This window comes from Rhizopus delemar, genomic scaffold (genome assembly GCF_000149305.1).
Source record: "Rhizopus delemar RA 99-880 supercont3.1 genomic scaffold, whole genome shotgun sequence".
In the NCBI taxonomy this organism is placed as follows: domain Eukaryota; kingdom Fungi; phylum Mucoromycota; class Mucoromycetes; order Mucorales; family Rhizopodaceae; genus Rhizopus; species Rhizopus delemar.
The window spans coordinates 3,674,311-3,698,042 of NW_027137827.1; the positions used below are offsets into that span (position 1 = coordinate 3,674,311).

Consider the following 23,732-nt stretch of genomic DNA (forward strand, 5'->3'; position numbering starts at 1 on the left):
TGTTTCATCCTGAAATAAAGGGCATATCTTATATTTCATTCTAAATCATCAAACAACTCTTTCTCTGTCATTTCTCTTTTTTTTTTGGCATGGATAGAATAAGGTCTAAAATAAAAAAAAGCTCAGATGATTCCATCTAAATAATTAGGAGTACGCCTTTATGAAGTGATACACAGAATTAAATCAACTAATTTGGTGAAAATATTAGGCCCTCCACGTTCTTTCAGCCTTGACGGTTAATTATCATAAAATTGGGAGTATCGCATCACGTCATATACTGCTAAAAAGCCAATGCCTGGGGATACAAAAGGCAAAACTACCCGGTTAGCGTTGTTGTCACTGCAGTACATTTTGCTCAAATAAAATAAATTCCTTTTTTTAAATACAAATGGCTTATTCAACCAAAAAAAAAAAGCTTAAAGGACAAAAAAAAATCTGAGAACTACAAGTAACCATACAACAAGAAAGAGAGTTAAAACAGATTACAGAGCCATTAAGCTCAGATTCATTGATTCAGTGTAACTCTATATTTTGAACTTGAATTTTTTAGTCTAAAAAATGCAACAAGCTACAAATCAAAAAAAGGGAAAAGTCTATTACTTTTTTTAATCATAATTGTAACCTCAAGTATTTATACCGCTTATTTTTTATTGTTTTAAAAAGATGAATTGAAGTAGACACACTTTCTTTCTTCTTTCTTTCAAATCCACCTTTATTTTCCCACCTTTCCCTTCCTTTTCAGTTCGCTTTGATTTTTGATCATCATGGTTTGGAAAACTGCAATCTTCTCAGCTGTTGCTATTGCCAGCGTTAACGCCGTTACAACCAACTTCACAAGTACTATAGATCCCACCAACATCACCATTCCCGCCATTGATCAAACCACCTCTCTTGATCCTGTTAAAGAGTGTACTTCTTATCAAGCCCCTTTTGCTTTTGATCAAAAGGAATGGCCTACTAACTGGGGTGTTGCTACTTCTAATGGTATGAACACAAGTGCCGAGTTCCAAGCATTATATAACTCTATTGATTGGACAAAGGCTCCCAACTTCCCTGTCAGAAGCATTAGCGCTACTACTGGTGGTCTTGACATGACTGGTTATGACACTGCTAGTGACCCTGCCTGTTGGTGGTCTAGCACTAACTGTAAGACTCCAAAGACGGAAGGTATCAATGCTGACATTTACGCTTGTCCTGAACCTGATGTCTGGGGTTTGGTAAATATAATTGGTTTTTTACATTTGTGCAACATACTCATTTTGTTGTCTAGACCTTTGACGATGGACCCAACTGTTCTCACAATGCTTTCTATGATTATCTTGAACAAAACAAGTTGAAGGCATCCATGTTCTACATTGGCTCTAATGTTGTTAACTGGCCTTATGGTGCCATGCGTGGTATTAAGGATGGTCACCACATCGCCGGTCACACCTGGTCTCACCAATTGATGACTACCTTGACTAACCAAGAAGTCCTTGCTGAACTTTACTATACTCAAAAGGCTATTAAATATGTCACTGGTGTTACTCCCAAATACTGGCGTCCTGTAAGTTTTTTTTTATGGCTTTGAAAGAAAACAAAATTTACTAAAACATACAACAGGCTCAAGGTGATATTGATGATCGTGTCCGTTGGATTGCTACTCAATTGAACTTGACTGCTATTCTCTGGAACTTGGACACTGACGATTGGGCTGCTGGTACAACTCCTGGTATCACTGCTGAAACCGTCAGCCAAAACTATGAAGATTACATCAAGATGGGTTCCAACGGTACTTTTGCCAACTCTGGTAACATTGTCTTGACACATGAAATCAATAACATGACCATGGGCTTCTTCTTGGATCACTATGAAGAAATCAAGAAGGCTTACACTCACGTTTTGGACGTTGCTACCTGTATGAACATCACCAACCCTTATGTAGAAACCACCGTCACTTTCCCTACCTTTGAACAAGCCATCGGTGGTGCCAGTGCTACTGCTTCCAACGGCTCTTCCACCTTGTCTGTTGCTGCCAAGAGTGCCGGAGCTACCATCCAATTGAATGGTTCCCTTTTGGTCGCTGCTCTCATGGGTCTTTTGGTCTTTGCTTAAAACTTGTGTTTTTCTCAATATAATATTCAAATATAACAAACGTGCCAATCCTATTTTCATTTTGTGTATATTTTTTTTTTTGCATTCTTGTTTTAGAAATTAAAATTTTATAGGCAGTAATTTTCCTTTCAGCCGTATTTCCCCTTAATGATAATCCGCATGTTGTTTATTATTAAGAACCTTGTGATTTATTTAGAAGCCAACATTATGCATAATGTAAAGCTTTCTGTTTGACAAAAATATTGAGTAAAATTATATTGAATGCCCCAAAATATAAGCTGGCTATTTGAAATGTAAAAAAAGAAAAAAAAAGCACTAATATTTTTATTAAAAGTACAACCGTGAACTATAAGCAACAAAGCACTGTCAGATTTTGTTTACCCTATCTATGCGTTGTTTCTTTCTTGTGAAAGTAAATATTTTTATGTGCTAGTTTCATACAAACCGGGTGTAACAGGTTCTTGAAGGTTCCTTTACAACTACTGGATCAAATTAATATATCAAATTGTTGACTCGATACTCAATGATGCAAACCACAACATGATATAAGTGCAGATCACTCACTTTGTATATCAGTTGAAATTGAAGAATAATTTATCGCTTTGACTGATTTGGACTCGGGAAAAGATATTGTATAGTTTGCCATTCATTTAAAAACGATACCTTTTTGAGTAAAGACGGATAGAGAACAATATAAACATAAAACATGTAACCCAAACAATAAAAAAGACAGGGCCTTTTTTATTGAAACCTCCGCTTTTTTCTTCTGTATAATGATGATACACCCCCCTTTTTTTTAAAAAAAAATGATAGTACTTTAATTCGACTTACATAAAAACATTCTATAGTTTATCTTTAAAAAGATCACTTCTTTTTCCCTTTTTCTCTTCTCAAACGTTTTATAATGACCCGATTTAAAGTTTTGATCATTGGTGGTGGTCTTTCTGGTTTAATGCTTTCTAATGCTTTAGGAAATAAAGGTGTTGACTGTGAAGTATTTGAAAGAGACTCTGATCCAGATTCGCGCCATCAAGGCTTCTCTACTACTTTTCATGATGGACTCAAGGCTCTGAGAGAGCATTTATCCAAGGATCAACTACAAGGTTTTGGCAAAAACGTAGGCGTGGATCATGAAAACAACGAAGGAGGTGTTCATTTCTTGTTCTTTGACAGTCAAAGCAACTTGGAGCTTGCCTCGTTTGAACTGCCTGCCTATCAAGGGTACCGTGTCAATCGAAAGCGGTTTAGGAATTGGCTCTTGAAGGGGGCAGAGAAGACGGTTCGCTGGAACAAGCAGATGAGTCACTATGAGGAATTTGAAGATCGAGTTGAGGTTATCTTTAAGGATGGAACACGTACAGTAGGAGATCTTCTTGTGGCCGCAGACGGTTGTATGTCCACCATCGCTCGTCAATTGCTCGGAGATGAAAAGTTCAATCAGCTCACACAGATCAACCCTATCCATGGGTATGCCTGCTGTCGTTGGATAACAGAGAGCGAATGGGAGCAGATTGCAAAGAAAAGAAATCAGATCACGGTTGTGATTGGAAAGGCAACGGATGATGTGAGTTTTAGCTTGTTTTTCTCGTTGAATAGAATTGACCGAAGTCGTGGCAAGCCCTTTGAGGTCTTTTGGTTTCTCAGTCGCTCTGATCAAGAACCCTTATTCATCGCTCCAGATGGTTCAAATCAGACCAAAAGTCATGAATACTCTTAAATCATGGGCTTCTTCAGCCTATGAAGGCGCTTACAGACAATTGATCGTTGGAACTCCTGATGATACGCCTGTCAAAAGGATCACCATTCGCGAAAGAGAACCTGTCTATGATCTTTTGATGTCGCCTCACCGTCGTGTGGTCCTGATTGGCGACTCGGCGCATCCAATGACCATGTTTAGAGGAAACGGTGCGAATCAAGCCATTTTGGATGCAGGCTCGTTGGCTAATGAGATAAAAAATGTCGTCTCTGGTCAAAAATCATTAAGTAAAGCTGTTGATGATTACTACAAGGAAATGATTCCGCGCAGTCGACAGGCCGTAGTAGATTCCCACATTGCGGCTAAAGTGCTTCACACTGAAGCAGATGAAATCATTCGCTTTTTTGAGAATCGAACTAGAAAGTAACAGCTTAATTGTAAGAATAAAGAAATTCATAGGCTTAAGTACACTCTATAAAGATGATTGATACTAGCTTTTGAGTTAAAATGATAAATTTATAATTTATTGTGTATAAAAGGGTATCCTGTTGGAGAACGTTAGCTGCGTTTAAATGCTCTTTTATTTTTAAGTCAAACAGGGACAAAAACAGTAATAAAGTATATTTTTATGATTAATTCAGAGAGTGAGTGGGTGATAAAAGGGAAAGTAAAAATAATAATAATAGAATCTTTATAATGCAAAAGAAAGATATTTTTATAATAAAGAATATAAAGACCTAAAAGAATAAACTGGGTTTTGCAATCTATTTTTTAAATATTTTGATTGAATTGATTGTGCACCTAAGAAAAACATATGAATATTAAAAAAAAAAAATTAGCCAACAGAAAGCTTACATCCAAATACGCGTTTTATAAAGTTTGAATAGTTCTCTAACAAGTTCGCGGAAATCAACTCTTTTTTCAGCAATAAAATAAAAAGTTAGCTTTCGTCTATCCCTGAATAAACTCGTTAATAAAATTATTGTCCATGTTATTGTTACCACTCACCATTGATATTCTGCGTCAACGACTTGCATACAAAGTTTCTTTTGCTTAATCTTTGATTGACAGACAGCAAGTGCCTTTGATTCATCTTGTCCTTTTGTTAACAGCAGTGTGATTTCATCCCTTCTTGCTTGACGAAAGATACGTTTAATATAAATCTCTTGCTGCTTTTTCTCATCCTCTTCCGTGTTACGATTATTACGATAAAAATTTTCTATTTGCAATCGAGTGATGTCTTGTGCACTGACTTTACCAAGATCACGACCTCTATCTGCTTCAACAATGACCAAATCACCTTGCTTATATGTGGGCGTAGATGAGTAAAATATATCGGATCTTCCTCCTTTAAATTCAATCACATAAAACACTGCATTCTTTAATATTTCAGCATCAAATTTAACTCCTTTTCCCATATCATCCATATTCATTTCTTCTTCACTGGATGTGGTTTGTATGGCTAAACTTTCAACGGTTTCAGTTAAGGTATCCATGGTGGATGGCTGTGTTGGTCCTGCTAGTGAATGACGTCTTTGAGAAAGTAAAGTATGACTACTGCTATTATTTAGTGAAATAAATTTATCAGTTTTAGCAAAGTTTTACCTGTGAGGGTGATGGTTATGTTGGTGGGTATCTAATGTAAGAGGGGTGAGTGAAAATCTTCTGATTCTTTCTCTATCCCCAGCCGACATTTGAAATGATGATGATGATGATGATAAAGATGATGTAGGTAGAGTAGGTGGAGGGGGTGCTAATGGTAGTCGACGGCTTTGATCTTTAAGGGGACTCCATATATCCATGACTGATTTAGATCTTACTCTGGCTCGTAATAAGTCATCCTCTTCTTCTTCTTCATGCATTGTATCTAAAGGCGACGTATTTGTAAATACAGGCCAATCATAAGCAAAAGACATGGATCTTTGTTCTCTGAAAAAGGGTTCAACAGATACTTCTGGTAACATGGGTACAGAGGCTATGTCTGGATACCAAGTTGCGGCATTTATGACTGAGTGTGGGAAGGCATAATCTTGAAGACGATTTATTGGATCTTCATTGGGCGATATCACACTGGGTCTTCTACTGCCAAAGGGTTGCCATCCCATCGATGGATCTTCTTCACTCTTTATTGATTCGTTGTTAAAAGGTGTCTATTTAAAATAAATTCATGCTCTTTTTACTATAACTTTTACTTATCTTACACTTTTAGACATCAAACAGAAAAGAGAGCGTGTAAAAAAAGAAAAAAGAAAAGAAAAGAAGAAAAAGAAAAAGAAAAAGAAAAGAAGAAATAAAGAGAAAAAAAAGAAATAAAGAAACGAATTTGTTTGTATGAAAAAGAAAGAAAGAAAAAGAGAAAAAAAGGAAAGAAAAATAATAAATAATAAAAAACGGGAGAGCAAATCTTATTTTTGTGTGTGTGTGAGTGTATGAAGTGAGCTATTTTATTTTATTTTATTTTATTTTATTTTGTTTTATTTCATTTCAAGGAGTGTAGCTCAAACAAAATGTTGAAGGGTGGGCAAGAAGAAGAAGCTGTCATTTTGAAAGATGAAGTTGTTCATAAAAGGTATTGTTCGTTTTAATTAGAATATCATTTACTAAACGAAAAGTAAGATTCATTACTGTATGGGATCGTACAACAGAATTTAAAGATGGTCGAGTTATAAAATGGGACATTGTTGGACATGACACTTCTTATCCCACCTTTGTCGTAGTGTTCACTTTTGATACAAAAAAGTCAACTACTTGTATATTAAAAGAATATTGTCAAGGAACAAATGAAATGGTACAGTAAATGATATATCTTCATTCTTTATATTAATTATAAAGCAGAAATATACTTGTGTTGCAGGTTCATTTGATAGAAGAAAGCATGAAAGGTGACAGCAGTAAAAACAGAATTGTATGTGAAACTAACCATCAAGTAGTGTATTAGAGGCAGCAAAGCATGAATTATCAGAAGAAGCACATTTAAAAGGCGGTAAATGGATTAAATTATTCGAAGGCGAGGATGGCATTAGTGAACTGAAATGGGGTAAAAATAAGTTTATTCCCTTTCTCTGCTTGGATCCAGTAGATGATGATAAACCAATGGAAAGGGATTATGAAGAACACATTGATATCATAAGAGATGTGTCAGTAAAAGAACTAAAGCAGTTTATTATGAAGGGTGAAATGATGCTGCCCTCTGTTCAAACAGCTTGGATGGCGCTCGATTATTTGAAGCTTTTATAAAATATGAGAAGGTTTAGTTAATTCCACCAGCTTAATGAGCCTCTCGTTATCCTAATACACATCACATTAGACACGTAAAATATAGAATAAATAGCTGTTACCTTTTTTAATTCTGTGAGTTCCTTTTGAAGAGCAAATAGTGATTTACTATTGCTAGTGTTATTTTTTGATATACGATTCATATAACTATCCAGATCTTCTTCTCCCTCGGCCTTCTTTTCCTCTTCCTCAGCCTTCTTTTCTTCAATCTTTTTAACAAGTACTCGAATCTTTAATTCAGTATTCTTTTGTTTAACTATCAATTCATCGTGCGTATCTGCCTTTTCTTCTACTTTCTTCTTCTTTTTCGATGTCCTGTCATAAAATTCTTCATCACTGTCATCTCCGTACATTAACTCCAAATCTTCCCTTCTTCTTTCTATTCATCATGATATTAGGTTCATGATTCGCGTTTATATCGATATTCAACTTACTAGCATCTTCAAGTGCCATCTTTTCTGCTTCTATATTTATTAAACTCGCGTCACCCGATTTCCCCCTTTGTTCTGTCTCTTCTTCTTCTTCTTCCTCTTCCTCTTCCTCTGCATCTTCACCAAATCCCCATGAAGCGCCTTCGTCCTCTTCTTGTTCGCCTGCTTCTGCTTTAGCCTTCGCAAGACGTTCCTGCAAAATTCTCTTTCTTCTTTCTTCCATTTCTTCTTCAGGGTCATATGGCTTTTGTGACTCAAATATACACACACGCGTACTTTCCCCAAACTTCAATTGATCTCCAGGTTTAAGTGGTATATATTCTCTTGGACTCACTTGTTTCTTGTTGAGTTTTGTGCCGTGAGCACTGTCTAGATCATAAATAAAAGCATCTCCGTCTTGATTGAATTGAATAACAGCATGGTAACGAGAAATGCTCTAAGCTAAATCATTAGCTTGTGGAATGCAAATGTAGTCTATAATTTACTTGATGCTCCATCTGTATGTCGCAAATGGGAAGTCTTCCGATTGTAACAAATTCTTTTTTGGGGCCAATGGCAGTTTCTACACTAAGGCCACCTTTCAACATTTCTATTTTATAGTCAAAAATTGCTTCAGAAGACCATGTAGGTTTTTCATATTTTAAAGGTGGAAAAGAAGGTGGTGATTGTTGCTTTTTTGAAGGTAAACTGGGTATAGCAAATCCGTCTTGATCACTCATTTAGAAAAAAGTACAAAAAAAAAAGACGAAAAAAAAGGCCGGAGTTTTATGCGCTTTTTTCTTCTGCCATGGAATCACTTCCAGAAGAGTTGCTTATTTTAATATGTCAATATTCAGCAAGAGATGTCAATGACTTGTTGATACTTGAAACAGTATGTAAAAAGTTTTCAAGGCAAGGAGCAAAACTGATAAAAGTATACAGATGATTGATGACAATAGTATATAGAGTAGTTAACAATACGTATTTATGGTACTATTTGTTTAAAACACTCTATCCAAGTTGGTCACGTAACATACCGTTTGGTTACGCGAAGCAGCCCTTGATCAATTGGAGAAAATACATAATAAGCTTGGTTCGGCAACAAAAAAGAGCGTCGAATGTACGATTAGAGCCATTTTATATCAATCAAGACGATTCGATTCAGTCACCCTTGGTATATGACATTAATCCGAACACCAGCAGGGGTGTGGCTGCTGTGTCTGTGGCGTGTGATGGATATCATAAGATAGTATTCTTTAGTTATCCTTCGTTTGCGCTCTTGCAAGAATATAAAATACATACTTTCTTGGATTGTCAAATCATTGGTATTCAATCAGTGGTTGTCAACAATCAAAAAGTACGCTTATTTGCAGTTGCACTTTGGCCAGAGGTGTGGGAAGCCGTCTTGATTTATCGGTTGTACGATGATGGTCATATTGAATGCTTAGCACATGTAAAAGGGATGACACAATATCAACTCCTGGGAAGAGGCATCTTCTTCTTTTCTTCCACGGACAATAATACACTTGGCGTTGAAGAATGGTTAAGTCTGGTATGCCCCCAGGCTCAGGTTGATGCTTGTAGCTTGTACATGTTTGCTTATGGTCCCAAGTTATATCGGCATGCAGGCTACGGTCATATCATTCAATTCAATCTTCATCAGCCAATCAAGGATCCCTTTTCATCCGAGGAGAGTGACAATACAGAGAATGATGCAAAAATCATTTATTCTATGCGACTAGGAACACAAGTGATCTGTATGCTTCATTTTCGTCACTATCCATCACTGCAGCATTTGATTTGTACTGCGAATTACGAATCGGCCGAGTTATCCATATATGACTGGCGATTTGGCATCAAGGTAGGTTCGATACCTTACGATGGTCAGCCTTGGGGATTCGAATTGGCTTGGGCTGTGCCTCCTCCGTCAACAGAAGGATTACCACTGTGTTCTTATGGCCTTCGATTGATTGCTGTTACAGATCACAAAAAGAGCGAGTCAGCCGAGATTAGCGTATTGGATATTTCAGATTTATTACAAGTGCAGTGGGATCCATTTACTGCGGATGAATGCAGTAGAGAGAATCACGAATTGGAAGAGGATATGCCTTATATCTATAGTTGGTGGAATAACAGAAATACGGATAAATTAAGAAGAGTAGTATTGCAAAATGCAAAGCCATACAATATCAATCATGGTAGCGTTGTAAGCAGATTGTGTGTTGATGGATATGTTACAGCCTACAACGTACTACAAACCACCTTATATTTATTGACAGGCAAGGGAAATTTAATTATAATGGACATGGAGTGTGGCAAGACGATTAAGGTTGTGAATGTTGATACAAATGGTATTGATATAAATGTATTAAATAACAAAGATGTGGTTATCATTGAAGAGAATAAAATTAATAACACGCGCAGTTTTGAATAAATTTGTTTCAATTTTTTATTTTTTTCATTTTTCTATAATTTAATATGGATCCCTATAATGATACTATTGACATTCATGAAGACTCTGGCCGATATTTACAAGAATATATATCGAGTAATTTAAATGGAAAAATTTGTCTTTGTTTAATAACTTATTCTGTTGTTATTAGCTCTAGAAAACCTTCCGAGTGAAATACAATATCACTGGGCCGAAATAAGAAACAGATATGATCAATCTAAAGGCTGGTTCATAATGATTGGTGACAACAAAAAGAGAAATTAATATATAAAAAGTAGTGCACGAACGAAGAATGAAGTCTGCACAACATAATCTAGCCAAAATTCATAAACAGTGGTTTATCCAAGAAACAGATAAAAAGAAAATATTAAAAGAACAACCAGAGATCATTCAACGCGTGAAAAATGATTTTAATAAATTAGAAGATTTGGCTAATGAAAGAGTTTCTTTGGCTGAAGAAGCGCTCAAGCTTGTAATAAAAGTAATCTTTGGATGGTTAGAATGTGCTGACATATAGTTTCATAGGTAGATCGTCACTTGAATAAATTGAAGAAAGATTTGGAAAAGCACGACCGAGATCACCCTGATGCTATGCCTTTATCACAACCAACACATAGTTATACAATACCGCATGGTAACTAATGAATTTATTGCTATAAACAGCGTTACTAATATAAACACAGAAGGTTCTGTGGTGATGGATTTGGACATGTATTCAGACAGAGGCGATGAAGAAGAGGAAGAAGAGGAAGAAGAAGAATCAGAAGATGAAATAGAATATAAAGTGAACCAAAAGAGAATGAGAAGAGATGAGACTGATAATGATGAAAGACCCTATTGTTTTTGCCAGCAAGTATCTTATGGTGATATGGTTGCTTGTGATGGACAGGTGAGTTAAATGATTCGCTGTTATAAAGAAGCTAATCGAAAAAATAGAACTGTCCTTATGAATGGTTTCATATGGAATGTGTTGGATTAAAAGAACCGCCTAAAGGATCTTGGTACTGTCCAGATTGTTCAGCAAGATTGATGAGACATAAAAGAAAGCAATCTGCCAATCCATTGTTGTCAAAGAGAATGAAGAAAAGAAAGGATTCTCATGTATAAATTAATAATAATAACTTTGTAAATACACACTTTATCTTTCATAACAACAGAGATCAGTGATCATAATTTAAGGTTATCAGTGAGAGTGTGGTTGCTATGGAAATTATTTTATTGTACACAAGCTTATGCGTGTCTTGATTGAATGCATTTAATGTGATTGTATGGAGCTTGATTAATGATAAACCATATGCTTTTCTCTTCTTTTTTGATGTATCACATGTAAGAGAAAGTATTATTTTAAGTTACCCAATTATAGTAAAAAGTACCGCTTATCCAAGCAAGATTTTTTCTTGGTAAAACAATAACAATGACCTTCAACACCTTTTTTTTTCTTTTTTTTTTTTTCTTTTTAACCCTTTTCTTTCTTTCTTTTTTATATTCATCTTTACATGTCAACCTCAAGCAATAGTAATAGAATGGGAAGAAGAACAAGAGTAGAAGATTATTATTCAGATGAAGACATCTATTCTCCTCCTTTTCCTCACAGAATATCACCAACAGGAAAAAGAAGAACAATGCCAGTCTATTACGAAGATGAGGACGATCTAGAACAGGTACAAAGAGCCATGTACGATCTAGATTTAGAAGATAGATATTACAATGGACGCCACTATCGAGACCGTTATGTGTCACACAGTACAGATCGAAAAAGAATGCCTTCTTATCCCGTGACAGAGTCCCCTTTGCCTTGGTCACGCAGTCGGCACAGGCCAGTAACCGTAGATGATGATGAATTATATTATACAAGACAGAGGAATAGTAATACTTTAAGAAACAACAAACGAAGAAATTCTTACTCAATGCCACAACCGGTCCATTATTCACCTCCCAGACAAAGACGAAGATCCATTCATAGTTTACCAGCAAGTCCAATCCACAGTGATTATGAAGATGAAGATTATAGGCCAAGACGACCCAGCCTTGTACGACACGGAAGCGATACGATGGTAAGACCATCGCCAATAGACAGAAGGATGTCCTTTCAAGATTTCTCATCACCCAATCATCAGGCACAAATGATGCCTCCTGTATTTCCTCAGCCTATGCCTCATCCAATTACAGAGAGACCACCTTCTGTCTTTAATAATCCAAATGAACTTGGAATGCCACCTGTCTGGCCCCATTTGAGACCTCTTCCTCATCCAACGAATGCATTTCCACTTCCCATGATGGGGTTACCCGTGTTAAACCCCATGATGCAAGCTCCTTCCTTATGGGTACCTCCCAATCCTTGGCCACCTGCTCCACCTCCAACAAATGTGCCTAGTCCAGAACAAGCTAAAAATCAAGAGGAAGCCCCAAAAGAAGAAACTGTGGTCACCAAAGAGATATCTCCTTCAGCAAGGACAATGACACAAGAGCCAGCACCTCCACCTCCACCTCCTACTAGGCGCAAGTCATTTCTCAGCACACTCTTTGGTTGGGACGAAGACGAAGATGCCAAAAGGAAAAGAAAGGCAAAAGAATACGAAAAGCTCGGTTCATTTTGGTGTTGGCGCATTATTTCACCTCAACCTCAAATGCACTTTGAGTCCTTTAGTATCACCAATCAAAAATACATTCTCAAAAAGATTGCCAAGGGACAAGGAGATATCATCTTTTTGTACAGAGAGAAAAAACTACCGGGTGTAGTCATGATTGATGTGAATCAGTGTCGTGGATGTTGTATGATTCAGGAAAAGTATTTTATACAATTGGAAATTAAAAGAGAACAATATAATCATGCTGGAGAAGGAGGTGGTCAATATACGTTTAATAATCCTACTGTTCCAAATGGTTGGTCAGTGCAGCAATAATAGTAATAATAAAAAGACATTAACCTAAGCTGATTCTTTTTTATATGCACATTCTTATTCAACCCTATTTATTTTTTCGTTTTAGTAGTATTTGATGAGATTGATGGGTAAATTCACATCATAGCATCTTTTTTCCAATTAAGTCCTTTTTTTTTTTTCTTCCCTTTTTGCCGCATTGACGGAGCATGAAAAAGCTTACAGATAAATCAAGAAATATCAATTTTTTTTTCTTTTTTTCTTTTTCTCAATGTAGAAAGAAAGACACACAGATTCTTTGAAACATGTCGAGTATTCGTAGAAGAACGATAGGATCTTCTCAAATCCGAATGGAGCATCCTCATTCGACAAATAAAGAAAACAACAGCAACACGAGTTTTTCAACCGACACATCTTCTGCTATAGAACAAGAAGAAGACGATGATGTTAAGGCAGATGTACTTTTTCCTCGTTACAAAGCAAATCAAGATGATCATGTTGACATCGAGGCATTCAATCGCATGGTTCAACACCACACTCGAAAACTTTCTTCGGGCACACTTCAGCTATCAAGAACTTTTAGTAAACAAAAGCAACTTTATGGTGATATCTCAAAATACGCTGATACTCAACCTATCGTTGGTACTCCACGATTCAAGATTTATTCTTCAAGAAAGGAGAGTAATATATCAACTAGCTTGGAACACTTTTTGACAGAGGAAGGACAGAATGCACTAGAATCGGTTGTTACATCAAAAGGATGGTGGGTAGATGTTTTGAGACCTACTGTAGATGAGATGAGAATCATTAGTAAGGTAAATAGCAATAGAAAAAAAAATTTTGTACGATGCTCATCAGATGAAAGACCTTTCATATACATCCTCTAACAGCAGAAGATATCCAAGCACAAGAACCTAGAGAAAAAGTAGAGTTATTTCCCAATTATACACTTGTTTGTTTTAGAGCCTTTGATATTGATTCGGAAACCGAGAAAATTATACCATTCAACTTTTATGCTCTTATTTTCAAAGAAGGTTTGCTTACTGTAAGTGTCAATAATAAATACAACATTACTTTTTCATCTTTACTTAAAAATGGATCAGTTTCATTTTAGAGAGAGTGATTATTATGATACAGTGAGAGAAAGATCAGATCAATTGAAGGAATACATGACAATTACACCGGACTGGTTAAATTATGCCCTTGTTGATGCAGTCACTGATAGCTTTGCTCCTATCATTTTGCAAGTCGAGATGGAAGCAGTCTCTATTGATGAGTTATCCTTGATGTTGAGAAAATCAGAGCGTGCTGACATGTTAAGACGTATCAGTCGATGTAGAAAAAGGTCAACACAGCTCTCTCGATTGTTGGTCTCCAAGTTGGATGTGATAAAGAGTTTGATGAAAAGATATGAGGATAAATCAAGAGAGTTTTTATTATTAGAGCAGCAGCATACGACAAAGCATATGCCTCAACAAAAGCAAGCAAAAGAGCAAGAAGCGATCGTTATACCATTGTCTACTCCAATTAATAACTTGGTAGAAGAAAAGAAGGCATTCAATGATGTTTTATTATATCTTGGAGATATTCAAGGTATAAAACAACTACTTGTTTTACTCTTTTTGATTCTAATCTTTATGAGATAGATCATGTTGTGACTATGCTTCAGAACGTAAACCATTATGACCGTATTCTTCACAGAGCACATACAAACTATCTTGCTCAAGTCAATTTAGAATTAACACAGACTTATAATATGACCAACAGTGTCATGAATAGACTCACTTTTCTTGCTACTGTCTTTATTCCTTTATCCCTTATTGGAGGTCTCTGGGGTATGAATGTCAAGGTGCCTGGTGGAGACCATACCGATCTAGCCTTCTTTTTTTGGATCTTGGGTGGTATGGCTCTTTATTGTACAGGATGCTTATTTTATGGTAGAAGAGTAGGGCTATTTTAAAAGTCAATTTTAAAAAGGTGTATTGTTTTGATTGGACAACTAAATTTATTACAATTTTAATGTAACTTTTAATAAAACACTTTGTTTTTCATTTTTGTTTCCTTTAACGATAAAATGGGTTGTAAGTGTTATTTTTATGAATAACAAAAAGCACACTAATAATATATACTTACCTATAGTCAGAGTCTTACATCTGGTTAGACCCTTTATGGGCATTCTTCCTGAAATTGCCACACCTGATCGAAAGGTAAATATAATTTATACGGGTTATAAAAGAAAGAGAAAAAAGAAAAAAAAGAGGAGAACAGTGCCATTGAATAAGACAGGATAAAAAGCGAGATTCACGTCAAAAAAAAGAGAGAGTAAAGGATAAAAGAATATGTTACTGACACGTTTGTGTATAATAGATTCCTTTTAATCAAAAAGTAATGTGGACAGCAGTGACTTTATTTCATTTTCTTGGTCATGTCTCAAGTTCCCCTTTACGGTATTATGTCTTCAGATTCTGCTGATCCTCTCTTCTGGATGAGAGTGATTCTTGCTTCTAACCGTGGTACTCTTATGGAATTGGGTATTACGCCCATTATTACTTCTGGCATGATTATGCAACTTTTATCTGGTGCAAACATTATTGAAGTTGACTACAGTTTACAAGAAGATAGAGCGCTATTCAGTGGAGCTCAAAAATGTAAGTACATCTACCATTCCAAATTGATTGAATACTAAATCGTATAAAAGTATTTGCAATGATTATTGCCTTTGGACATGCAACTGTTTCAGTATTAACTGGTCTTTATGGTGACCCAAATCATATTGGAGCTGGTGTTTGTTTGATTTTGATTATTCAACTTGTCGTTGCATCTCTGATCACACTATTATTGGATGAATTATTACAAAAAGGCTATGGTTTGGGTTCTGGTATCAACCTTTTCATTGCCACCAACATTTGTGAAACTATCTTCTGGAAGGCACTTTCACCCACTACGATGGATAATGGACGTGGTGATGAATTTGAAGGTGCTCTGATTGCCTTGATTCACCTCTTGATGACTCGTAATGACAAGACACGTGCCTTGAAGGAAGCCTTTTATCGTCAAAATATGCCCAATGTCATGAGCTTGCTATCTACCGGTGCCATTTTTTTACTTGTCATCTACCTTCAAGGATTCCGTGTTGAATTACCCGTCAAGTCTAATCGTGTTCGTGGCCAACGTGGTTCTTATCCTGTCAAGCTCTTTTATACTTCCAATATGCCCATCATGCTTCAATCTACCTTGACCTCCAATGTTTTCATGATCTCACAGATGCTTTACAAACGTTTTACTGATAACTTTTTGGTTCGTCTTCTTGGTACCTGGGAAGCTACTGATGGCACATCTCAATTGAATGCAGTCAGCGGTATCGCCTATTATCTTTCTGCTCCCCGAAGCATGTCCGCTGCTCTTTTGGATCCCATTCACACTGTTATTTACGTGAGCATCATGTTGACTACTTGTGCTCTTCTCTCAAAGACATGGATCGAAATCTCTGGAGCTTCTCCCCGTGATGTCGCACGTCAACTCAAGGATCAACAACTCGTTATTGCTGGTTACCGTGATACTTCCATGTACAAGGAATTGAAGAGAGTGATTCCAGTTGCTGCTTCCTTTGGTGGTGCCTGTCTTGGTGCTGTTTCTGTTGTAGCAGATATGGTTGGTGCTATTGGATCTGGCACTGGTATTTTGTTATGTGTGACAATCATTTTCCAATATTTTGAAATGTTTGCTAAAGAGCAAATGGAAGGTGGAGGATTAGGCTTAGAAGCTATGATGGCACAATAAATAGCAATACTTCCTGCACACAGTCATATCTCCTCATCATATTACATTTATACAATCACCTTTGCTTATCCCTCCCGCGTTAAAAATAAATAAAAACTGTAATTTATTTTAGATAATTCGAATTTTTTTATCATCTCTATCAAATACTTGTCCCTTTTTTATTCTTACAAAAAAATCTATCATTAACAAAACAAATAGAAAAATATAACCTAACAAACTGAAATAATCATCTAACCGACGATGAGCTTATCATCTTGGAAGCTGTATTCTATAGAATATAACGTTAGTCCTGTCCATTATGATGCGCAACAAATTCTTACCAGGAATTTCGAGATTGAGAGGAGCAGGTCCCTTACGAATACGTCCAGAGATATCATAGTGAGAACCGTGACAGGGGCAGTACCAGCCTCCGAAATCACCTGCTTCACCAATAGGTACACAACCCCTGAAAAAACATGTCAGATTTGCACAAATATCATTCGATTATCTACTTACAAATGAGTACATACACCCAGCATGACTAACCATTTGGGATCCTTTACACGTTCAGCGTCTTGTTGTGGATCACGCAATTCACTGATGCTCACTTGATTTGCTTCGGCAATTTCAGCTTCAGTACGGTGACGAATAAAGACGGGTTTTCCTCTCCACTTGATTGTAACATTCTTGCCTTCAGGAATACTGGCTAAATCAACTTCAGCTTTGGCTAAAGCCAAAACATCAGCAGAAGCAGACATATTGGCTAAGAAATCAGAAACAGTAGCTTGAGCACCGGCTGCACTGACTAAACCTGTACCGCCAACCATCATGTACGCAAAATTACGACTGGCTTCACCACTGGTCTTTGTCTTTTTGTATTTAGAAAAATCAGGAACACTGGTGGTAGAGTGATGACGCATTTGTCCAGCTATGAATGTACATGTAAAAAGTTGGATGGTATCGACATGGTTTTGTTTTTTGAATCAATTACCATTAGACTGCTTTTGATCGTCATTATTGTTAAATCCAACAAAGATTGATTTAAAAGCTGATACAGATGCTGGAACGGCTCTGTAACTGCGGTTAGCAAAAGAAGAGGTCAAAGTACGAGCTAAACTAGTCATTTAATGTATGTAGAGTGGGGGAGTGAAAGGAACCAACTTTCTTTTTTTGATTTGTTGTCTCAGGTATAAAGGACCCCGCTAATTTAAATGCGATTGACGTCACCAGCTTTCAGTTAAAGATAATACAAACCTTTCTTTTCTTGATTCATTACACCTTTTTCACAAACTTTTCCTAAAGTGTACGAAAAGTTTGTGAAAAAGGTGTAAGCGTCATCAAATGGGTACGTATCTGTGGCAAATTTTTGGGATTTTTTTTTCTTCTTGCTGAGGCCTAAAAATCCCATACACAACCTAATGTATACTACGGGCCAGGCTAGGGTATATAGATAAGTGATACCCCAAAGTGGGTCTGACTAGCTTTGTTGTTTCGTGTGCTTGGACTTCTTTTGGCCACATGTAAATCAAAAGGTTACAATATATTATTTTAGTAAAAAGAAAAGACGAACTGTTTTTCTCGAAGCAGTTACAATCTCTCTCGTTTGGTGTTCTTTATCCAGTCTATGAAACAAACTTAATTCCTTCGATAGTGGTATGTGGGAATGGAATCTTTATCTTTTGAGGACTTGAGAAAAACTAGCCGATAAATAATTTTAAACATACTGAAGTATTTATTTATTATTTAAAAATGAATGGCTACTTTGAAGGCGAGAAAAGAGATTCGTTCCATTTCCCATTATATTTGATATTTTTTAGGAGGAGGGGGAAACCAAGCGCCACGAACCCACGACGTATATCTCATTGTAGAGGAAGAAGAGTCCGGCGAGGGTGTTGTCTGTGACGAGGCGAGAGACGAAGGGCTATATAGAGATCTCTCCGTGTTAAGCTTTGCTTCCATTGACTTTTTGTCAGCTTGCTCTAGATATTCAATTGAAACATAGTAAGCTTTTTGGGCTTCAAGGACATTTTTAATTGTGAAGAGCCTTTCCAGCAATGTTCGTAAATCCCGTAGATTGGTTTGCGAGGATGGGAGCCTAAGTGATCCGAGGTGGCTGGCAACATAGAGGCTGTTGTCAACAAGTTTAACCTTGTATTTGTTACAAACCGTAACGACTTCAATTGACTGTAGTGCTCGTCTTTTAAATTTTGAATATTTATAACTGTTTCTTTGAGAAACTCCTATAAAGTATCGTTAGTTATTCTGTCAATAGCATCAATTAATAAACTTACACTGACAGACCAGAAAAAGCTTATCATACTTGGTAGGAACTCTACCTTCTTGTCAAACTGGTGATCTATGGTCAAAGAACGCTCCAGCCATAACTCACACAGTGGGCCATCAGGTTCAAACCTTAAGCTCCAAAGCAACAGCTCATTATCTATGTTTATTTGTAACTTAGTATAAATCACAGTAACATGGTAATCTTACTGGCTGCCTGTAAAAAGAAAATTTTGATTTTCTGGAACGTTTTCATCGACCCAAATTTATATGTGTCAGAGACACATTTTAACATGGCCAATGTGCCATATAATGCTTTATGATGATCAAACGAGATCTTTGTTTGATCGTCATTCTTAAAATGACCAGAAGTTTCTAACAAAAGAACTTCCATGTTATCAACTCCATACAGGGATACGATTCCATCCGCTTTATATTGGCTCTTGCTTTGTGTATTGATACCAATATACTTTATTTGTTTGCCCATTGCTTTCAGGAATCGTTCACCAACATCAAATTCAGCATTACAACCTTCGACCCCACGAGCAACTACCTGTGTTGTTGCCTTCATAAAAGGGTAAACCAACATATCATTAAATGTGGCTTCATCTTCTTCTAAATTTTTTTTGTAGTGTATAAGCTGACACTATGCCAAATATATTAATCAAAAACACTTTATACCACCAGCAATAATAAATACTCACCAAGAACGAAATACCTCTTCAAGAAACTCGAATTCTACACTATCGTCATTGTTTCTTCTAACCATCTTTTTCATTTTTTCATGCATATTTATGCTTTGTGAAATTGTGTTGAAGCTGAGCATTGTACTTTGTTGATAGTTGCTCATTATAATTATATTGATATCATCATGGCTCATTTGTTCAATGAATAAATCAAAACTGACACTTGATTCAATTGGATGGTCTTCAATGTCAAAATAAAGATCGTTCAGTTCATATGACAATAAAGATACAAGAAATAGCTTGAAGGTAAGATTTCCAGTAAGAACAGCATTTTTGATTTTTTGTAAAATATTAGGAGAGCCACAATGTTGCCTGTTTTTGGATTGAATACTATTTGAAAGGAAATCTCATTCAAAGAAATGATGTTTTTTGTGCTGGAAGGAGCTTGCTAAACTTGAACTTTTCTTGTGTGTCTTCTTTGCATATATTTTTGAAGGGGATGAGTAGACTAGTCTGAGGTGATGTTGTCAAGCCGTTTTCAGTAGGTCAATGAGGACAGAAGTCTAAAGTATTAAACATGGAGATTAGTGGCTGGAGGTCTTTCATGTTATCATAGGATCTGGAATGCTTGAGTACCATAGGGATGGTCTGTGAAGGAACATCAAATGAAGATTGCAAAGTAAACATCAACATCTTGTACAGGAAGTTCGGTATTCGTTGACGACATTTTAACAGTAATGAATTGATATATCGAAACTGGAAAACCTTTTGATAGACTTCTACATTCAATAACGAAACACTACCTTTGTTTTTTGGTTGCTCTAGAGTTATTTAAACAATCCTGGAAAACAGGTTATGAGTCACAATAGAAGACATCTTGCTGTAAAAGCTTTTTGAAAGACTTGTAATACGAAGAAAATGCCACGACTTGGAGAGCATGAATGCGTAATTTTGCGGATAATAAATTTCATTTTGCGGACAGCATTTTTAAAGCATTGGCTTAAGGGCCAGACACATCTATCGAAAAATGAATATGAATGGTTTATCCAATTTACACAATCATCAACTGATACAGATTTAGCTGATTCAATAATTCTCGTGCTTAGGCTGTCATTTGCATTTAAGAAATCTCTCCTGATTCCCCCTTTTACTTTGAACCAGAATAATTCAATAGGATTCAAAAATGGTGAGCAAGGTGGTAAGTATATAATTTTATATCCGCGTGATACAATTAAGACTTTAACCTCAGTAACTTTATGAATAACAACGTTGTCCATAGCAAGATAACGCCCTTTCATATCGAATTGATCCAAAGTGTCCATGACACCGATCAAAAACTCTATAAAATGCTCACTACGAGTACCTATCCTAACGTTTGCTTCAACCACTTCAGCCTCGTCATTTTCTCTTTTTCTTGTTACTATTCGTTTTCTTCTGAACAGCCTTTGGCTTACGAAGGGTGAGATTAATCGCTCCCTTTTCATAAATAGCGCCAATTATTGATACTGTAGTGCCTCTGTTTGCAGGTATTACTGCTTTGGCAGGCATTCCCCTCTTGGATCTACCAAAGTTTCTACGAATATGCATATTAAAACCTGTCGCATCAATGAAAACACAGTTTTTGTGCCAATTCAATATTCTCATCACTTTTCCACTCAAGAATCCTGTCTCTACGTATTTGGGGATTACCAAGAATAGTTCTTGAAGATACAATTGCTTCTAGTTTCATGAGAGTTAAAGAAGCATGTAAGACGAGATATCTGTGAAGGCCTGATAATGCGATTGATTGGATTTCGCTAAAATCCTCAAGTAGTACATCTCTTGCCTGCCAGAGTACAGCCTGTGGGTTCTTCTCATAAAACACGCATAGGAAGTTGGTGTGATGAGACTGAAGTTTTCTTTCCCAACTTACTCGTTGCTTTCTACCACCTGGCAAGCGTTTTTCATCATCTTCCCTATAAGTTTTTACATAGTTTTGAGCTGTTCGCTCAGCAATTCCAACAACTGCACCTGCTTTTCTTGCAGAAAGCCCTTCTTCAATAACAAGATCATGAAGCTCCTGTACTTGTTCAGATGGGTAGGTTCTATACGCTCTTCGATTCTTTTTGATACTTTTTTTTTTTAGATTGCTTCAAGTCATTATGAACTTTCATAATAATTGGTTGCTCTTTTGCTTTTGAATGGTTCTCATTCTCCAAGGTCAGGCGATATACTTGGTAGCTCTTTAAATCCAAAAGCTTTTTGACTGCCGGTTTAGGCACACTCTCATCTTCATTTGGTCCTTTTCAGTGATACCATTCTAATTCAGTTGTTTGGTGCAAGTCATTTATATTCTCAACTTCCATTGGTTCATAATTTGGAATCTCCTCAAAAATATTAAAACAATGCATATACCCTTCTGGTCCGCAAAATAAAAAAAGTCATCCACAAATTTACAGTCAAAAACCAATAATGTGTGGCCTGCCATAAGCAGAAAATCGATGTTATAAATGAATGTTGACTAAGCCTTCAAGCTTGATGGTTTTTTTTTTTTTTTTTTTTTTTTTTCATAAAATATAGTTCGTTAATCGGTGTTGAGCCATATTACGTATCCAAGTTACTTGATGTAGCCTAATTATTGAGAGTCAAACCATCTGAGACCATTATGGCCTATCAGTTCTTTGAGTTCTCGATTGTTGAGCGTGGATCCACCTGCTAAGGGAAATGCTACTGACTTGGAATAGTTTACTTGAGTTGGATGCACCATTATATAATTTTAGATGCTCTTGTGGTTCTAGAAATTCTTTCTTATAATTGATAAGTATAAGTATGTCTTCTGTGAAAGATAGTAATTTGGTTGGTTTTGGTGCTGTTAACTGAAGCCAGAATTGAACCTTCTAGCTTTAAGGCTTTAACAGCCAATGATTTCATTATTAACAATAGATAGTAAGAATGATTTTATCGCAAGTTTGAAAAGTATAGGTGAAGTCGAAGGCTCTTTGACGTAGTCCGTTTAATTGTAGTATGCTGTCAGATAAGAATCCATTCACGTTGACTGAAATTGGATTACCAAAGAAAAGACTGTGGTTTCACTTCAAAATTATTGCAGAGTTGCTTAAAATGTAAGTATTTTGATACTGTTCAAGATTAGAAATGTGCTATCAATTTACCAACCCGCTTTTCCTAAACAGATATGATAAGAATCGTAAAGAGTTAAGCTACAAATTAGACACATAAAATCACGCAGCTCTTAATCTATAATGTTATATGTTTAATAAGGCGTATATTGTGGAAAAACATTATTCTCATTTACATATTATTCAACCAGACAGCTGGTGCAAGGTATATATAATGACGTACCAAAATACTGTCATTTGAACAATTGCAATTGAGATATTTACAAATAATAAATTCACAAACAAACAGTCTATTGTATTTTCGAACTTTTTTATATTTAAACGTCTTTCCCTCCTTACTTTCCTTTTACTTTTTCTCGTCCTTGATACCAAAGGACGTTTTTTGATTTCCCTATACTCTTTTTTTATCTGACTTGGGCGATTAAGGTGTACTAAGACATCGTGCGCTCACTTTTTTTTCAATATAATTAAAATAATTAACCAAAACTTCTCACTAACCACGACTCTGGAGTTTCAATAAACATTAAACTTTTATCCATACAAAAAAAAAGGTTAGTGGTTTAAAATTCCTTTTTTTAAAAAAAAGAAAAGCAGTCTTATATGATCCGATTTTATTCTCGAGAAAAAAGTATAAATAACCTAGAAAAACTTGAAATCCTTTTTTTTTCTTTAGACAAATCTTCCTGACAATGGAAAGTATGATGATAGCTTTCTGGCTCTGTGAACGATCAACCTCCTCGAAAAGAAAGATTTTGTCTTTCATTTCTTGGAGAACTGACGAAACACGCTGGAGTCAACCATATCACACCAATTTATCAGCGTGATAATAAGCGATCTGACTATAGGAAGAATTTACCCACATTTATTATTTTTAAACCCATAATCATAAAAAAAAAAAAAAAGATATCGCTAAGCCCATCTTGGAATTAGATTTTTTTTTTTTTTTTTTTTCTTTATTGAACAGTTGTTTATATACTTTACAGTATATGCACTTTAGTTTGAGACGATTTGAAAATAGTTTTGAAAACAGTTCATATAGAATAAACAATCAATAACAAAAAATCTGTCAATTTGACCAATCAAT

General features: G+C 36.0%; 12 protein-coding genes across 12 annotated transcripts; 7 read left to right on the top strand and 5 right to left on the bottom strand.

The window, feature by feature from the left end:
* Nucleotides 1–1,091: 1,091 nt before the first annotated feature.
* RO3G_01408 (chitin deacetylase 2) lies at nucleotides 1,092–2,094 on the top strand (the record flags this gene model as incomplete). Its single annotated transcript, XM_067655999.1, has 3 exons — nucleotides 1,092–1,217; nucleotides 1,271–1,546; nucleotides 1,603–2,094. 3 exons carry the CDS (start codon nucleotides 1,092–1,094, stop codon nucleotides 2,092–2,094), a joined length of 894 nt encoding a protein of 297 aa, XP_067512100.1.
* Nucleotides 2,095–2,998: 904 nt separating this feature from the next.
* RO3G_01409 (uncharacterized protein) lies at nucleotides 2,999–4,217 on the top strand (the record flags this gene model as incomplete). The annotated part of the gene is made up of 2 exons (XM_067656000.1): nucleotides 2,999–3,658; nucleotides 3,774–4,217. The coding sequence occupies 2 exons, from the start codon at nucleotides 2,999–3,001 to the stop codon at nucleotides 4,215–4,217; spliced, it is 1,104 nt and encodes a 367-aa protein (XP_067512101.1).
* A 577-nt stretch (nucleotides 4,218–4,794) lies between these two features.
* Nucleotides 4,795–6,003, bottom strand: RO3G_01410 (uncharacterized protein; the record flags this gene model as incomplete). Its single annotated transcript, XM_067656001.1, has 3 exons — nucleotides 4,795–5,350; nucleotides 5,396–5,940; nucleotides 5,992–6,003. The coding sequence occupies 3 exons, from the start codon at nucleotides 6,001–6,003 to the stop codon at nucleotides 4,795–4,797; spliced, it is 1,113 nt and encodes a 370-aa protein (XP_067512102.1).
* Nucleotides 6,004–7,044: 1,041 nt separating this feature from the next.
* Nucleotides 7,045–8,216, bottom strand: RO3G_01411 (uncharacterized protein; the record flags this gene model as incomplete). The annotated part of the gene is made up of 3 exons (XM_067656002.1): nucleotides 7,045–7,322; nucleotides 7,501–7,933; nucleotides 7,983–8,216. 3 exons carry the CDS (start codon nucleotides 8,214–8,216, stop codon nucleotides 7,045–7,047), a joined length of 945 nt encoding a protein of 314 aa, XP_067512103.1.
* An 851-nt stretch (nucleotides 8,217–9,067) lies between these two features.
* Nucleotides 9,068–9,770, top strand: RO3G_01412 (uncharacterized protein; the record flags this gene model as incomplete). Its single annotated transcript, XM_067656003.1, has 2 exons — nucleotides 9,068–9,682; nucleotides 9,756–9,770. 2 exons carry the CDS (start codon nucleotides 9,068–9,070, stop codon nucleotides 9,768–9,770), a joined length of 630 nt encoding a protein of 209 aa, XP_067512104.1.
* Nucleotides 9,771–10,220: 450 nt separating this feature from the next.
* On the top strand, nucleotides 10,221–10,826 carry RO3G_01413 (uncharacterized protein; the record flags this gene model as incomplete). The annotated part of the gene is made up of 3 exons (XM_067656004.1): nucleotides 10,221–10,409; nucleotides 10,454–10,562; nucleotides 10,612–10,826. The coding sequence occupies 3 exons, from the start codon at nucleotides 10,221–10,223 to the stop codon at nucleotides 10,824–10,826; spliced, it is 513 nt and encodes a 170-aa protein (XP_067512105.1).
* Nucleotides 10,827–12,009: 1,183 nt separating this feature from the next.
* RO3G_01414 (uncharacterized protein) lies at nucleotides 12,010–12,831 on the top strand (the record flags this gene model as incomplete). The annotated part of the gene is made up of 1 exon (XM_067656005.1): nucleotides 12,010–12,831. The coding sequence occupies one exon, from the start codon at nucleotides 12,010–12,012 to the stop codon at nucleotides 12,829–12,831; it is 822 nt and encodes a 273-aa protein (XP_067512106.1).
* Nucleotides 12,832–13,157: 326 nt separating this feature from the next.
* On the top strand, nucleotides 13,158–14,767 carry RO3G_01415 (uncharacterized protein; the record flags this gene model as incomplete). Its single annotated transcript, XM_067656006.1, has 4 exons — nucleotides 13,158–13,622; nucleotides 13,673–13,852; nucleotides 13,911–14,400; nucleotides 14,454–14,767. The coding sequence occupies 4 exons, from the start codon at nucleotides 13,158–13,160 to the stop codon at nucleotides 14,765–14,767; spliced, it is 1,449 nt and encodes a 482-aa protein (XP_067512107.1).
* Nucleotides 14,768–15,232: 465 nt separating this feature from the next.
* Nucleotides 15,233–16,587, top strand: RO3G_01416 (preprotein translocase, SecY subunit; the record flags this gene model as incomplete). Its single annotated transcript, XM_067656007.1, has 2 exons — nucleotides 15,233–15,455; nucleotides 15,506–16,587. 2 exons carry the CDS (start codon nucleotides 15,233–15,235, stop codon nucleotides 16,585–16,587), a joined length of 1,305 nt encoding a protein of 434 aa, XP_067512108.1.
* Nucleotides 16,588–16,817: 230 nt separating this feature from the next.
* On the bottom strand, nucleotides 16,818–17,690 carry RO3G_01417 (cytochrome b-c1 complex subunit Rieske; the record flags this gene model as incomplete). The annotated part of the gene is made up of 4 exons (XM_067656008.1): nucleotides 16,818–16,855; nucleotides 16,908–17,032; nucleotides 17,083–17,494; nucleotides 17,558–17,690. The coding sequence occupies 4 exons, from the start codon at nucleotides 17,688–17,690 to the stop codon at nucleotides 16,818–16,820; spliced, it is 708 nt and encodes a 235-aa protein (XP_067512109.1).
* An 855-nt stretch (nucleotides 17,691–18,545) lies between these two features.
* RO3G_01418 (uncharacterized protein) lies at nucleotides 18,546–19,417 on the bottom strand (the record flags this gene model as incomplete). Its single annotated transcript, XM_067656009.1, has 3 exons — nucleotides 18,546–18,806; nucleotides 18,903–19,006; nucleotides 19,057–19,417. 3 exons carry the CDS (start codon nucleotides 19,415–19,417, stop codon nucleotides 18,546–18,548), a joined length of 726 nt encoding a protein of 241 aa, XP_067512110.1.
* Nucleotides 19,418–20,618: 1,201 nt separating this feature from the next.
* Nucleotides 20,619–21,685, bottom strand: RO3G_01419 (uncharacterized protein; the record flags this gene model as incomplete). Its single annotated transcript, XM_067656010.1, has 5 exons — nucleotides 20,619–20,639; nucleotides 20,684–20,871; nucleotides 20,954–21,251; nucleotides 21,445–21,616; nucleotides 21,645–21,685. 5 exons carry the CDS (start codon nucleotides 21,683–21,685, stop codon nucleotides 20,619–20,621), a joined length of 720 nt encoding a protein of 239 aa, XP_067512111.1.
* Between the last annotated feature and the right edge of the window lie 2,047 nt (nucleotides 21,686–23,732).